The 12,908-nt window shown below is 38.4% G+C and overlaps 1 protein-coding gene across 1 annotated transcript; it reads left to right on the top strand.

The window, feature by feature from the left end:
* The first annotated feature begins 1,921 nt into the window (after positions 1-1,921).
* fermt1 (FERM domain containing kindlin 1) lies at positions 1,922-12,878 on the top strand. The gene is made up of 16 exons (XM_084953965.1): positions 1,922-2,019; positions 3,465-3,624; positions 4,258-4,355; positions 5,499-5,634; positions 5,774-5,911; positions 6,489-6,672; positions 6,776-6,878; positions 6,948-7,055; positions 8,829-8,960; positions 9,095-9,144; positions 9,536-9,660; positions 11,256-11,362; positions 11,571-11,795; positions 11,886-12,010; positions 12,104-12,245; positions 12,346-12,878. Exons 2-16 carry the CDS (start codon positions 3,474-3,476, stop codon positions 12,517-12,519), a joined length of 1,998 nt encoding a protein of 665 aa, XP_084810091.1. The 5' UTR covers positions 1,922-2,019; positions 3,465-3,473; the 3' UTR covers positions 12,520-12,878.
* The last annotated feature ends 30 nt before the right edge of the window (positions 12,879-12,908 follow it).

Below are 12,908 nucleotides of genomic sequence, written 5' to 3'. Positions count from 1 at the left end.
TCTATCTCTCCATTAATCAGTGGTTAGCAATTTAAATGCAGTAAATGAAGACTAGGGGCAATGCTCACTTCTTCAAAGAAGAAACAAGTTACACTTTATGGATACACCTACCTGTACTTGCTCATTTAGACTGTTTTTCTACCTGTGGAACATCTGCAGAGTTACTTCACTTGTGCAGAAATTATCAAGGACAAAACTGGCAGGAGGAAGCCTCTTTTTGGATCTACAATATTATCTGTAAATTTAAGATAATGTCAATTTTATCCCATGGTTATCTGAACAAAATGACAATGAACAACCCGTGCTAATGCAGTTGCTGCTAGCTAAAATACAAGATTGTAATATGGGTGCAACTGTAACGGCTACAATCACAGGCACCTTGTTTGCTTGAATGATGACACAGACATATTTCACTTTTAAAATAAAAATACATGCTTCTTTGTATAAAATGCTGACTTTTATATGTGTTAAAGCAATATTACCCTACATATTAGTTAAGCCACAGCTGCCCTAAATTAAAAGTATTGGTAATTACCAAAATTATTTTTTATGTTTCTGTAATGGTTAATTTACATGTATGTACAACTGTAACATCTTTTTTAAATTATTATTTTTTTTACTATTGTTAAACCAATTATTGTTGTTATCCATGAATTTTTAAAATTTTCTGTTTAGAAAAAAACAGCAGAAAAAGGCAAATTATTGATTTTTGATTAAAACGCCAAGTTACAGTTATTTATTTGCATTTGTGAACAGAAAGAATTCATTTTATTTCTAGTACTTCATTTATTTTGGTCTCCTCAAAGAAGTCCCAATGTGCCGGCTGAAATTTGGGTATAAAAACATGAATTCAATCCAGTGAATTCCATGATTTCTAGTTTTAAACAAGTTTTTGACAGATTTCTAAAATACATTTTTTCTTGTTTTCATGAGAGGTAGTCTAATAGACAAATAAACAAAAACAAACAAACAAATATACACAGTATGCGTTTTTAAATAAATATATAAAATGCTCTTCACGTTTTTTGTGTTATTTTGCAAAGCTCTGTTCTGTCATTTGGTCGTATATTACATGAGTAATAATATTTGAGTAAAATGTACTTTTTATTTACATCAGAAAATAATATCTAATTATCACTGGAACAATGGCCAGGTCTCTTGGAAAAGTAGAAAGAATATTTTTGCCTTGAATATACAACCTATAATACCCAACATCTAAACAAATCTGAAAGTGCATAGGCCATTATTTTGAAGATTTCTTCAGTTTGAGACACAGTGGGTTAGCATGATGTATTTTTTAGTGATACAATTTCCCGCATCTACTCTTACAACTGCCTCCAAAATGGGCAACTGTAACAATCTGACTTTTTGTACGATAGTCTTCCTGGTCCTTATTAGTAAAAAGATATTAACAGTACCATGGTGAAAATTTTTTGTTTCTCAAAAAGATGATTAGCATTTCGAGTAGTCTGTAAATTATGAAGGTACATTTTAAAACAACAAAAAAAACCTCTCTTAGTATAATGTCAAACCAAATTAAATTTAATAACCTCGTGTTGCAGTGTTGGTTCTACTGACATCTCTATTTGAGCCAACTAAGAGCTGCCGTTTTCTTGTTATTTCCACAATAACAAAGTGGTAACAAAGTGACAGTATTAGCTGAGTGGCTGAGTATGTTCACTGAAATATTTTTGTTAGCATTGATAAACTTGCTAGCTTTAGCTGGTCTGTAGCTTTTAACCACTGAGACGGACAGTATGGTAGTTTATTCATTTTATTTCTCATATTTTGCTGAAAACAGTTAAACAGCCGTCCGTATACTGAGGCTGACAACAAACTCACCTCTGTGGGATAATATGCTACGTGCACCTCGGCCACTTCCTCCTACGTTCCCACCTCCGTTCTCTACCTGTGTGAACTGGGCGTGTTTTACTCCCAAAGGAGCCTCATTCTCGGGGTCAGTCCACTTCCCAAGAAAATATCCAGGAATTGCTCACTGGCAGGAAACTTTAATTTAAGGTAAGAATGGGTTTCTTATTCTCGGTTGGGAAATTTGTATATACTTGATAGGGGGAGACGTTACCGTTATTTTACTACGGAATTTGATCTCTGACGAAGAAAAGAAATCACAACACATGATTGCGATGACCCTGTTGGGATTTATCCGTAGGCCTATATAGGGCTCCCAAGACTGTTCTGGGAATCCTGAATTCTTGGAAAGTTTCTGTTTATGAAAGTTTCTAAAGAAAGTTTGCTATCATTTTTCATAATTTTTGAATGATTTAAGGAGTGTTTCTGAGCTTAGTGACTATTTACAGTGAATAAGGAATCGCTGAGGCCTTTTTTTACGTGGTGTGGGTGTCCTGTATGAGGAGTTCCAATATGAGATCTCATTGAATTGTATATTTTGCATGAATATATTTGCTTTTCTCTTATTAGAGCTTTTGCATTCAAACAAATTTGCTGTCTCCATCAGTTTTTTTTGCAGCTACTGTAATACTATGCCAGTGAATTCATCATACTCCGACACATCTCAACAAGCTTTCCCTCAGCAGGCATGCAAGCTCCAACTTTTTACTGCACCCTACAGCAGCGCATAGTGCAGGAAGGGAGCAGCACAAAGAAAGCAGAGTGTGTGTATATAAAAAATCCATCATCGCAACAACACAGTATCAAAAAGTCACTGATATACAGTGTTGCGGTGAATAGTTCAGATTAGTTTGTGTCAGAGTTTTCATGTCTTTATTTCCCACATTTCAGAGCTCAGATGTGATATAAATGTAGGCTGGTGCAGTGTGTGGAGATTGTTGTTTTGTATGATCTCTCCTGCACCAGATTCGTGTCCCTGCTTGTAACACATTCCACAGCTGTGCTGCTCCTCCTCCTCCCCCTTTCCTTTCTTATCTGCCTTATGTCTTTCATCCATCACTCTACCTTATTAACATCAACCAATCAATCCCCCAGATGTGTGCTGTTATACTAGGTTGTGTCGCGTTAGTTAGCGCATGCTGCGTGCTCTGCAGTCTGATCTGTTTTTCTTCCGCCCGTCGGTGTGTTCGCTGGTGTCTTATTTATAAATGGTATTGAGTGAGGGGAGTAGATCGGGGGCTGCAGTATCATTGCAGAGACACTGCAGCAGAAGCAGAGTTCGAATCTACTCCATACGCGGCCACTCAGAGACAGAAACAGTAAGGGATGTGTGGTGGTGAAATCTTTGCCAAGTAAATCAGGATGTTGAGAAACACTCAATCCTCTGACTCAATCCCAGACATTTCCTTATTATCCGAACAAACGGAATCAGGAAAATAATCCACATATTTTAGAGTAATTCCCCTCACTAAGTGCTTAATTAGAGATAGTAGTTTCCTTCTAAGATCCCCTGTACTGTGCCCCTGTGGTCGCGTTCACTAAACCTGTGAGCACCCCCACCTTTTTTTTTAATAATCTCTTCATTGTCTTTTTAGAACAGGACCATGGTTACACCTGCAAAATATGGAGAAACATCGTGGCAGCTATCTGTGCAGGTGGATCAAAAGGAAGGTGACGAGTCCATGAAATTTAAGATGAGGGTGATGGGAGACTTGCACATCGGTGGCCTCATGCTTAAGCTGGTGGAGAAAATCAGTAAGTGTGCTTAGCACGGATGTGTTTCTGCATAGTGGTTGGAAGGAATTTTAAAAGTGTGTAACTACAAAGGCTAACAAACAACTTCAACCTACATGTGGTGCTACAACAGCTCTGTTAGCCAAGCCGCACCCTTGTTTGAGCTGCATTCTTCTACACTACAGTGCCATTGTGTTGTCACAGTGCGCCAACTTGTGTAGCCCCAGGGGCCAAAGTTCAGCCAGTCTCTGATCTGATATCAATTTACGCTCCTCTATAAACACAGAGGAGCTAATGTGGCTAACTTGAAGGCAACTTTATGGAGGTGATTCAAAGAGCATGGGACATAATAAATGACTAAGCAGCTTGTCATCAACAGATGGATTTCAGCCCAGAACCATAAGATGATGTCAGGTAGACTCATTAAACCACACCACCTACACAACCGTTGGAGCGGAAAATATTTGTGACGCTAGCAGATGTAGTTGTTGGTGAAGTATGTTACCTACGGAGCCAGAACCTCCCACTGAAGGCTCTTTAAACCCGACATGTAAATTAGTGCAATAACTTTATGTGTGAACTACCCCTTAAACCTGACATGTGATAATAATATGCGGGTGATAAAATGTCTTACTTAATACGTCTGCCTTGCAGAGGCTCCTCAGGACTGGTCGGACCATGCTTTGTGGTGGGAACAGAGGAAATGCTGGCTGCTCAAGACCCACTGGACCTTGGACAAGTATGGGATCCAGGTAAGATGAATTCTTACACCCAAAGGAATGTGGAATTTCCCTTAAAATATCCAATGGGAAGGTGTTCTCCAGTCAAATCTGGCTAAATAAATTACGTGTGTTCTTGCAGCTCTTAAAGGTGTAGAGAGGTTTTATATAACACGTTGGAAGCTATTAAATAAAATTATATCCTCCCACTTAGAGAAACTCTTATTGACCTATTCACTGTAGCCAAAACCATATAGGTACATAATAATGTTTCATATCTTATCCAGTCAAGTAATGTTTAAGCCCAAGTACAAACCCTGATTCCAGTAATGGTGTAAAAAATGTGGACAAAAACACCAAAGTATAAATTAGACAAAAACGCTTTAATATTTATTTTAAATCTCCATTAGTTCTACTGCAACGGCAGACATTTTTTACTACATGCACACCAACATGATATTGATAATACTGGGTTTCCAACACAAAGTAAATATACAGGATATACACTGGCTTGACACCTGAAGTGTCATGGCTACTGGACAGACTCACGCGCAGACATTTCTTTCTTTGAGAACAAAAGGGGATTATTTATTTACAACAGGGATCACCTCAGTGCTATAAATATGTACAGTGAGTTGGGGGTCCAGGGCTCCAGGGAGAGAAGGGGGGGGGGCGTATCCACACACACGCTTCCTCTTCCACACAGTCACCGCCACAGCTCCTCCGCACACACGCACTCCTCTTCAGCCGCACTCGCTCCGAAACTCCACACACGCTGCCACACCCGGGCAGGTCCCGTGATTTGGTCCAGAAGAGGGATATCTACACACAGAATTCAATGTTAGTTCCACAGCGAAATACACACAGGGGATTCTTTCGATAATGCCGAGAGCACAAACTCAGGAGGTTCAACGTTCCAGCGGTGAGCTGTTCTGTGCCACTGCCTTAAATAGCAGCTGGGGAAATCAGCCAGATCAGCAGCAGGTGGAGACAATCACACAGGTGCGTGGGCCAAGAGCGAGAGCCCATAACGAGCTCCACCCAGGCAGAAAGGAGGAGGAGAGACAGAAAACAAAAACAAAAAACAACAACACCTGTAGCCAGCGAGAGCCAGCCAGAGAGACACGGGCACCGTGACATGAAGCTAATATAAATACAATTCATTTTGCTACACAGGCTGATGCTGAGCTGCGCTACACACCCCAGCATAAACCCCTGCTACTGCAGCTTCCCAATATGAAAACCATCCAAATGACCGTCAGCTTCTCCAATGTGGTCTTCAAGATGGTGACAGACATCTGCAGAATACTCAGTAAGCGTCTGTTTCTTCTGATTGCTCTCTCCTGCACTATTATAGCTCTGATTTTGAATGCCTCATTCACTGTTCTAAGTTCATGGTTCAAGTTCCTTCCCATATTCTTCCTGTCTGCTCCTGCTTTGCACCATTTCAGACATTAGAAGACCAGAAGAACTGTCACTGCTGAAGCCTCCGGATGATGCCTCCAAAAAGAAGAAGAAGAAAGATAAGGACTCAGAGCAGGAGGAGATTTGGGACATAGATTTACTCAGTGGGGGACCAAGTGGAACAGGTACTCTGAAGGAAAAAGATGTGCAATAGGAATAGATGGTCTTTCATGTGCCTTGAAAGACTCTGTAAGCCTATCTAAGGGAATAGGTGCTGTTTACAACGATATGTGCATTTGATTCATTACTTTCTGTGTGCTGCATTTTGTATAAAGTTCATTTAATCTAAAGAAAAAAAGGTATATAAACATACATATTTTCAAGATATATGAATGGAGCATCCCCACCTTAGTTTTTAAGTTTTGCACGGTATGTAGTGCATCTGTGATCTGACAGGGCACATTTCTCAACAGTGAGATCTGACAGAATTGTTCAGTATGCTGCCGTGTTCTCCAGGAACACCCACTCTCACACTCTTCCTCTGAGTCCAAGTTCATACTCTGCACCATCCTAAAAATCGCTCTCTGTCTTCAGTCTGTAGCTCAGTTTATTTTGTTTTTCTCTCACCTTTTTTTCCAAGTTATATTCTAACTTTGGCTTCTTGGAATTTGGATTTTAAATGCAGTACCTTTATATTTAGTATAAATATGAAGATATGTTGAATCTTAGCTAATCATTAGCCCTTTATTTGCCTCAAACTAGGCCCCATGTATAGTAAGACCATGAAAGCAACCTATGACCCAGAGAATGGGATGCCAATGTCTGCCACCAGCGTTTGGTTTGGAGAAAATCCTCTTGCAGAATCTCAGAAAAACTTGCCACCTCTCGAGCTGGCCAAGATGTATCAGCCGTTGTCACTGGTGGACAAAGCAGTCAACAATGCAGGGTAGAAACCGACCGGATTTCCTATCTCAAGCTGATTATTATACATTGAGAGATATTTCTTTCCTTAGATAAACATTTGATTTCGTTGTTGTTATAATAAACAGGTGGTTGGACTCATCCCGTTCACTTATGGAGCAAGACATTCAAGACTATGACAAGCTACTACTGCGCTTCAAGTACAATGTCTTCTTTGACATCAATCCTAAGGTAAGAGATCCAAGGTGAAGACAAAAAAAGGAAAATGTTGAACTAAAACCGCATGTTTCTGTGTTTTAGTATGATGGCGTCAGGATAACCCAGCTATATGAGCAGGCCCGCTGGTCTATCCTGTTGGAAGAGATAGACTGCACTGAAGAGGAAATGCTGATGTTTGCATCTTTACAGGTGAGAAAAACTTGCCATTGCAGAAAGCAAGCAAATGATTTTTTACAGTTGAAGTTGTTTAAATGTGGTGCAATCATTATTGTTTGCTTGCATATACTACGTGTGGAAGATTATTAAATGTAACCCTTGTTACCCTTCGCAAGAGGATAGTTTGGTTGATGAGTGTCAGGGTTAATGAGAAAACTGTTGTGTGGCCCAATAAAATAACTTTAATAACAAGAAGCGCTTGGAGAGCACAAACCTCCAACTCAGCTCACTATCTATCCGATATTTCTTTTTAGGGGAATAGTTTTATATTTAGTATATTTACATTTGTTTTCTTTGTTCTTTTTAAATGTACTTTTAGAGCTTTGCAGCCAAACCAAGAGCCACGTGCAGGCTTTTGTTATTTGCTCTGCTGAAATCCATTTTAGTATACTTGACAGTTTTTGCATATAATTATTTTTTATTTATGTGGATTTAGTAGGTGTGTAATATTAATTTCACTGTTTAAATGTTAAGTAATAAATATTCTTTTTTACCTCCAAAAAACATAAAAAAATATTTACATGTATTCAACTTTTTATGTATTTAAATGGTTATAACCCGTTACTATAACAAAGTTATAATAAATAATGAGATATTTAGAATATATGTCATTCATACTCACAGGATCAGTAGGAAACATAGTTTTAAATAGCTCAGTATAGCACTATTATCACTTTGACTTTCTGATCAGTGTATTGTTTTTGAAGGAGAGGACAATGTGACACGATAGTTTTAATCATGTCACATTGTGTTCATTTTTATATGGTACTTTCTATATGCTGATAATAAGTTATAAGGCTTTTTGTCAATTTTCAATTAAGAGTTTTAATGGCTTGTTAACATGACCTCACTCTACACACATACTAAGTTTTACCAGGATTCATTCAAAATGTTTGTTGTGTTGACAGACAGAATGCCATGCCAACTGTACCAAAAACACAACTTTCTTGGCAGAAGTAATAATGAACTATATTTCAAATTTCAAGATGCTTCACATAACAAATTACTCCTTATTCATTTGACTGGCTGTTTTTGGATAAATGCTCAGATTTGGATCCTGAGGACTATAAAGCTATAGATTGTATGTCATTATACATTACACTAGTATGCCTTGTTTTATGAGAAGTGTAAACTTTCCTTTGGTAAAGCTTTGAAATGAAGATCATGACATGCAATTCTTCAGGGCCACAGTAATGCAGCTTTTTTAGTCTTTGATACAGTTTATGTTTTTCTTAACGCTCGTAGTACAGCAGAGTGAGGTGGGTGCCTAAATCCATCTGAGGACATGTCAGGACGTGAGGAAAATCCCAGTGGAAGAGGAGGAAAGGAGGGGGAGGCAGGGAAACGAGTCATACAGTTAAAGACAGAGTAGCAGAAAAACTAGTACGGTAATAATTAGAATGCCCCAACAGACACAATAGGAAGAAGCTGATTATTACCTGGTGTTTTAGCTGCAACATGATGAGTGTCCTGATTTCATCCCATCTTTGGTGACTTCAGCTATTATTTTGCAACGACTGGGACAGTGATTCAGAAATCAGAGATTCAAAAGGAATGCTGCACTCACCTACACATTGGTGCAAAGGCTGGCACGCTGGGCTGTGCTCAAACCTCCCTCTGACTCATGCCAGCCTTGCATAACCTCCTAAGTCATGTCGGAGAACTTCATTACCACTTGTAGTTGTTAAGCCCAGTGCAGAATCTTAGCTTTTTGAGATTCCTAACCAGAAGTCTTTGTCCCAACAGTATCACATTTGTAAACCGACCATGTCCACTGAACCTCTGAACAACTCTAATGAACCAGAAATTGACGAAATAGAGGCAGCCCTATCCAACCTGGAGGTGACACTCGAGGCCGGACACACAGACAAAATTCTGGTAAACATATTTTTAAAAACCAAATGTTTTCACCTCTGTTGCAGTAGAATACCTGCTCTGAAGCTGAGGTCGATAGACAAGCCTTAGCTAATTGCATGCATGGGATAATTGACAGTTGTTTGTCTTGCCCCCAGGAAGACATTACAGACGTCCCAGAGCTGGCAAATTCCCTCCGACTGTTTAGGTAAACCCAACTTTAAATATATTACATTTATATTGCACAAAGATGCTAAATAATTATTGAAGCGTAATCATTCATCATCATGGTAATGTGTGTGCATGCTGCCCTTAAATAACCAAATTTAAGGTTTATAAGATCAACATTTGCTAGAGATCAAAAGCGTACTGGATAAACATAAAATATTCTGTTTTAAAATTAATTTTGTGTGTTTTTGTCTCTGATTCATGCTCCTGTTTTATAATGTCCCCAGAATATCTGATAATTAATGAAAGGCTCTCAGAATTGCTGCTCTGAACGAGCAGCCTCCGTTATTAAAAAATAAGACTTTATGCACATTTTAAAACATTTAATGCAGTTTTGCTTAAACACATGTACTTTTTCAATGCTAAATCAGGCCAAAAAGACTGACGCTGCGCCCATACAAAGAGTACTGGTTTGTATTTAAGGACACCACCATCTCTTACTACAAGAACAAGGAGGCCTCCAGTGGAGAACCAATAGAGCAGTTTCACCTCCGAGGTCAGTAAAAAAGAATTATGTGAAAAAATTATTAATAAGTTTGAATTTAAATGGGCCCTATTATGCTTTTCTTTAGTTCATAACTTTATTTCACATTATCAAACATGGCGATTGTTTCAAATAAAGAGCTCTGCATATATATAAGGATATATATATGCGATCCTGTATACCAAAAGTTCAGGACTCACACAGCATACCTCCCTGTAGCTTCTCTCCTCCTGTCATCCCCCCAAAACCTCATCCTAATGGAGACTGTATCTACTCACAAACCACCAAAAAGAATCAGCAACAAATTATTTAAGCATAAAAAGACAAAGAAAGAACTCCACCAAAAAGTAAAAGTGTTAAATGTGGATTATTTAACTTTAGATATCTCTCTTCTAAGTCCCTGTTAGTAGATAATGTAATGATAATAATCAACATGTTGATTTTTTCGGCCTTACAGAAACCTGGTTACAGCAGGATGAATATGGTAGTTTAAATGACAACACCCCCAAGTCATATTAATTGTCAGAATCCTTAAAGCACAGGCCGAGGAGGAGAACTGGCAGCAATTTGCCAATCCGGTTTGTTAATCAACAAAAGAACCAGTCAGTTTTAATTAATTTGAAAGCCTGACTCTTAGCCTTGTAAATCATAATTAGAAAACAAAAAATAACACACACAGAAAAACTGTTTTATTTGTCATAACTACAGTCCTCCTGGCCCTTATACTGAGTTTCTTTCTAAATTCTTTGAGTTTTTATCTGATTTTGTGCTCCGCTTTCATAAAATAACAAGGTGGGGGATTTTAACATTTCTGTAGCTGCTGAGAACAACACGATCTACGTGACATCATAAGCACTGCATTTAATCTGTTATTAGAATCGATGGCTTCTGTCAAAATGTAAATAAGCCCACCCACCATTTTTATAACACTCTGGACTTTATTCTGGCATGTGGCATATAAAATTAACAGTTAACAGGATTCCCCAAAACCTTCTTTACCGTAGGGGCTTTATCTTACAATATAAGGCACCTTGGGGGGACTGTTTTTTTGTAATTTAGTGCTATATAAATAAATTTGAGATGCAATTTAATTGAAATTGCTGTTGGTAATGATTTCAGTAAGAGCAGATTATTATGGTCACATAGGCACATAGCTAGCACATGGCCGGTCAAATCCTCTGTTTACAAGGAGCAGCCAGTCAGACAGTAAAGGAAAAGGAGGGAATGAGAGGAGCTAAAACCAGTTGTGGATGAACTGAAGAGCTGCAAAGACCCAGTACAAGATGAGAAAGAATTATGTTAAACTATGAATATGCAAAGCTACATTAATAGAGACAAGCACTAAAAAGACATAGCTGGGAAAAAAAAGGTTAGTCTCCCACTGAGAACCAAATGAGAATGATCATTTCCCCTCAAAGGCTAGAAAAACAGAGAACCAAAGTATTCTGATCATTTCATATATGATGTGAAATTGAGATATAAAATGTAATTCTTTAATATACATTTTTAAGCTGCCACAAAGACAGCAGTTATATTCTGTGACAATATTCTGTTAGAGATCTGTTGTATCCATTCTTATATTACCATCTCCTCTTCTTGATTCCCAGGCTGTGAGGTGGTCCCTGATGTCAATGTCACTGAAAAGAAGTTCGGCATCAAGCTTCTGCTGCCAGTGGCTGATGGAATGAATGAGGTGTACATCCGATGTGACAATGTAAGCCCCACCTTATCATTCATATAAGTAAAGAGAATGTTTTCAAAGCAAAATCTTTACTTTTTGAGATTTTGTGCTTTTTTTCTGTCAATACCAGTAAGTCTTCTTTATTTTAAAAAAAATGCCTTGTGTATATTTGTGTATATAAACATGAGAAATTTGAGGCAAACTTTACACCTTGTTATTCTATTCCTTCCCTTTGGACCAGGAAACCCAGTACGCTAAGTGGAAAGCTGCATGTGTCCTCGCTTCCAAAGGCAAGACAATGGCGTACAGCTCTTACAAAACAGAAGTGAAGCACATTCAATCTTTTCTGCAAATGAAGAAGCTGGCGCCCCCTCCTGGTCAAGCAGCTCCTGACGTCGAAGCGATGAATATCAACGCCGAGTGTTTTGTTTCGCCACGATACGCAAAGAAACACAAGACCAAACAGGTTTGTCTTGGTTCGTCATATTTTACTTTGCCGACAGCTATCTTTTTTTTAAGTATTATTATTTAATTTGCCTTTGATTTCTGCATCAAGCTGACCGCACGTATCCTCGAGGCACACCATAACATAGCACAGCTGTCCCTGGTGGAGGCCAAGATGCGCTTCATCCAAGCATGGCAATCACTCCCAGAGTTTGGTATCAAATACTACATTGTCAGGTACGGTGAAAGGACTGATATAATAGACGTTCAATGTCATTTATGAATGATAATCCAAGAGGTTTTCCTTTTGCTTATTTTTCAATCATTCAGATTCAAAGGGAGTAAGAAGGATGAAATTCTTGGGATTTCATATAACCGCATGATTCGTATTGACATGTCCACTGGGCTGCCTGTCACCACATGGAGATTCGCCAACATGAAGCAGTGGAATGTCAACTGGGAGATAAGACAGGTAAGGGATTGTTTTTTTTATCCTTCATTCAGGACATTTCTGGTGTATTATCTACAGACAGCATTACTTTAAATCCTGAATCTCTTGTATGTAATTACAGGTGACCATAGAATTTGATCAACATGTGTCAATAGCCTTCTCCTGTGTGAGCTGTGACTGCAAGGTAGTCCACGAGTTCATCGGTGGTTACATCTTCCTCTCCACGCGATCTAAAGACCAGAATGAAACACTAGATGAAGAACTGTTCCATAAACTTACCGGAGGCCAAGAATGAGCAAAGATGTATTAGTCTGTGCTTTTTTTAAAGAGCATTGATCGCTTATTTACATTTATGTTACAGTGTGAAAATAGAGCACTCATCAGCTAGCTGCAGTGGTCCATAAACACTGACCACATCAGTGACAGAAGAAATGTGATACCAAATCACAGTTAGATAAAGTGATATATTTTTACCCAGAGAAGAATGCTATGATCATTTTTCATCATATATCTTGTTTTAATCAGTTACGCCAATGTTCCCCGCACTAGGAAAATAACGCTGTTGATGTAAATATGTCAAGACTATGTCAAAAGTTTGGATTAAGTGATGTTCCAGCTGCACAAATGTACTCATTTCAAAAAGTAAAAAGTAATTAAAGGATGTTTTTTTTTATTTTGCAACTT

Source organism: Perissodus microlepis, chromosome 15, assembly GCF_051167445.1.
Source record: "Perissodus microlepis isolate ML-2025 ecotype Zambia chromosome 15, ASM5116744v1, whole genome shotgun sequence".
Lineage (NCBI taxonomy): Eukaryota > Metazoa > Chordata > Actinopteri > Cichliformes > Cichlidae > Perissodus > Perissodus microlepis.
This window is presented reverse-complemented; position numbering and strand designations above follow the sequence as displayed.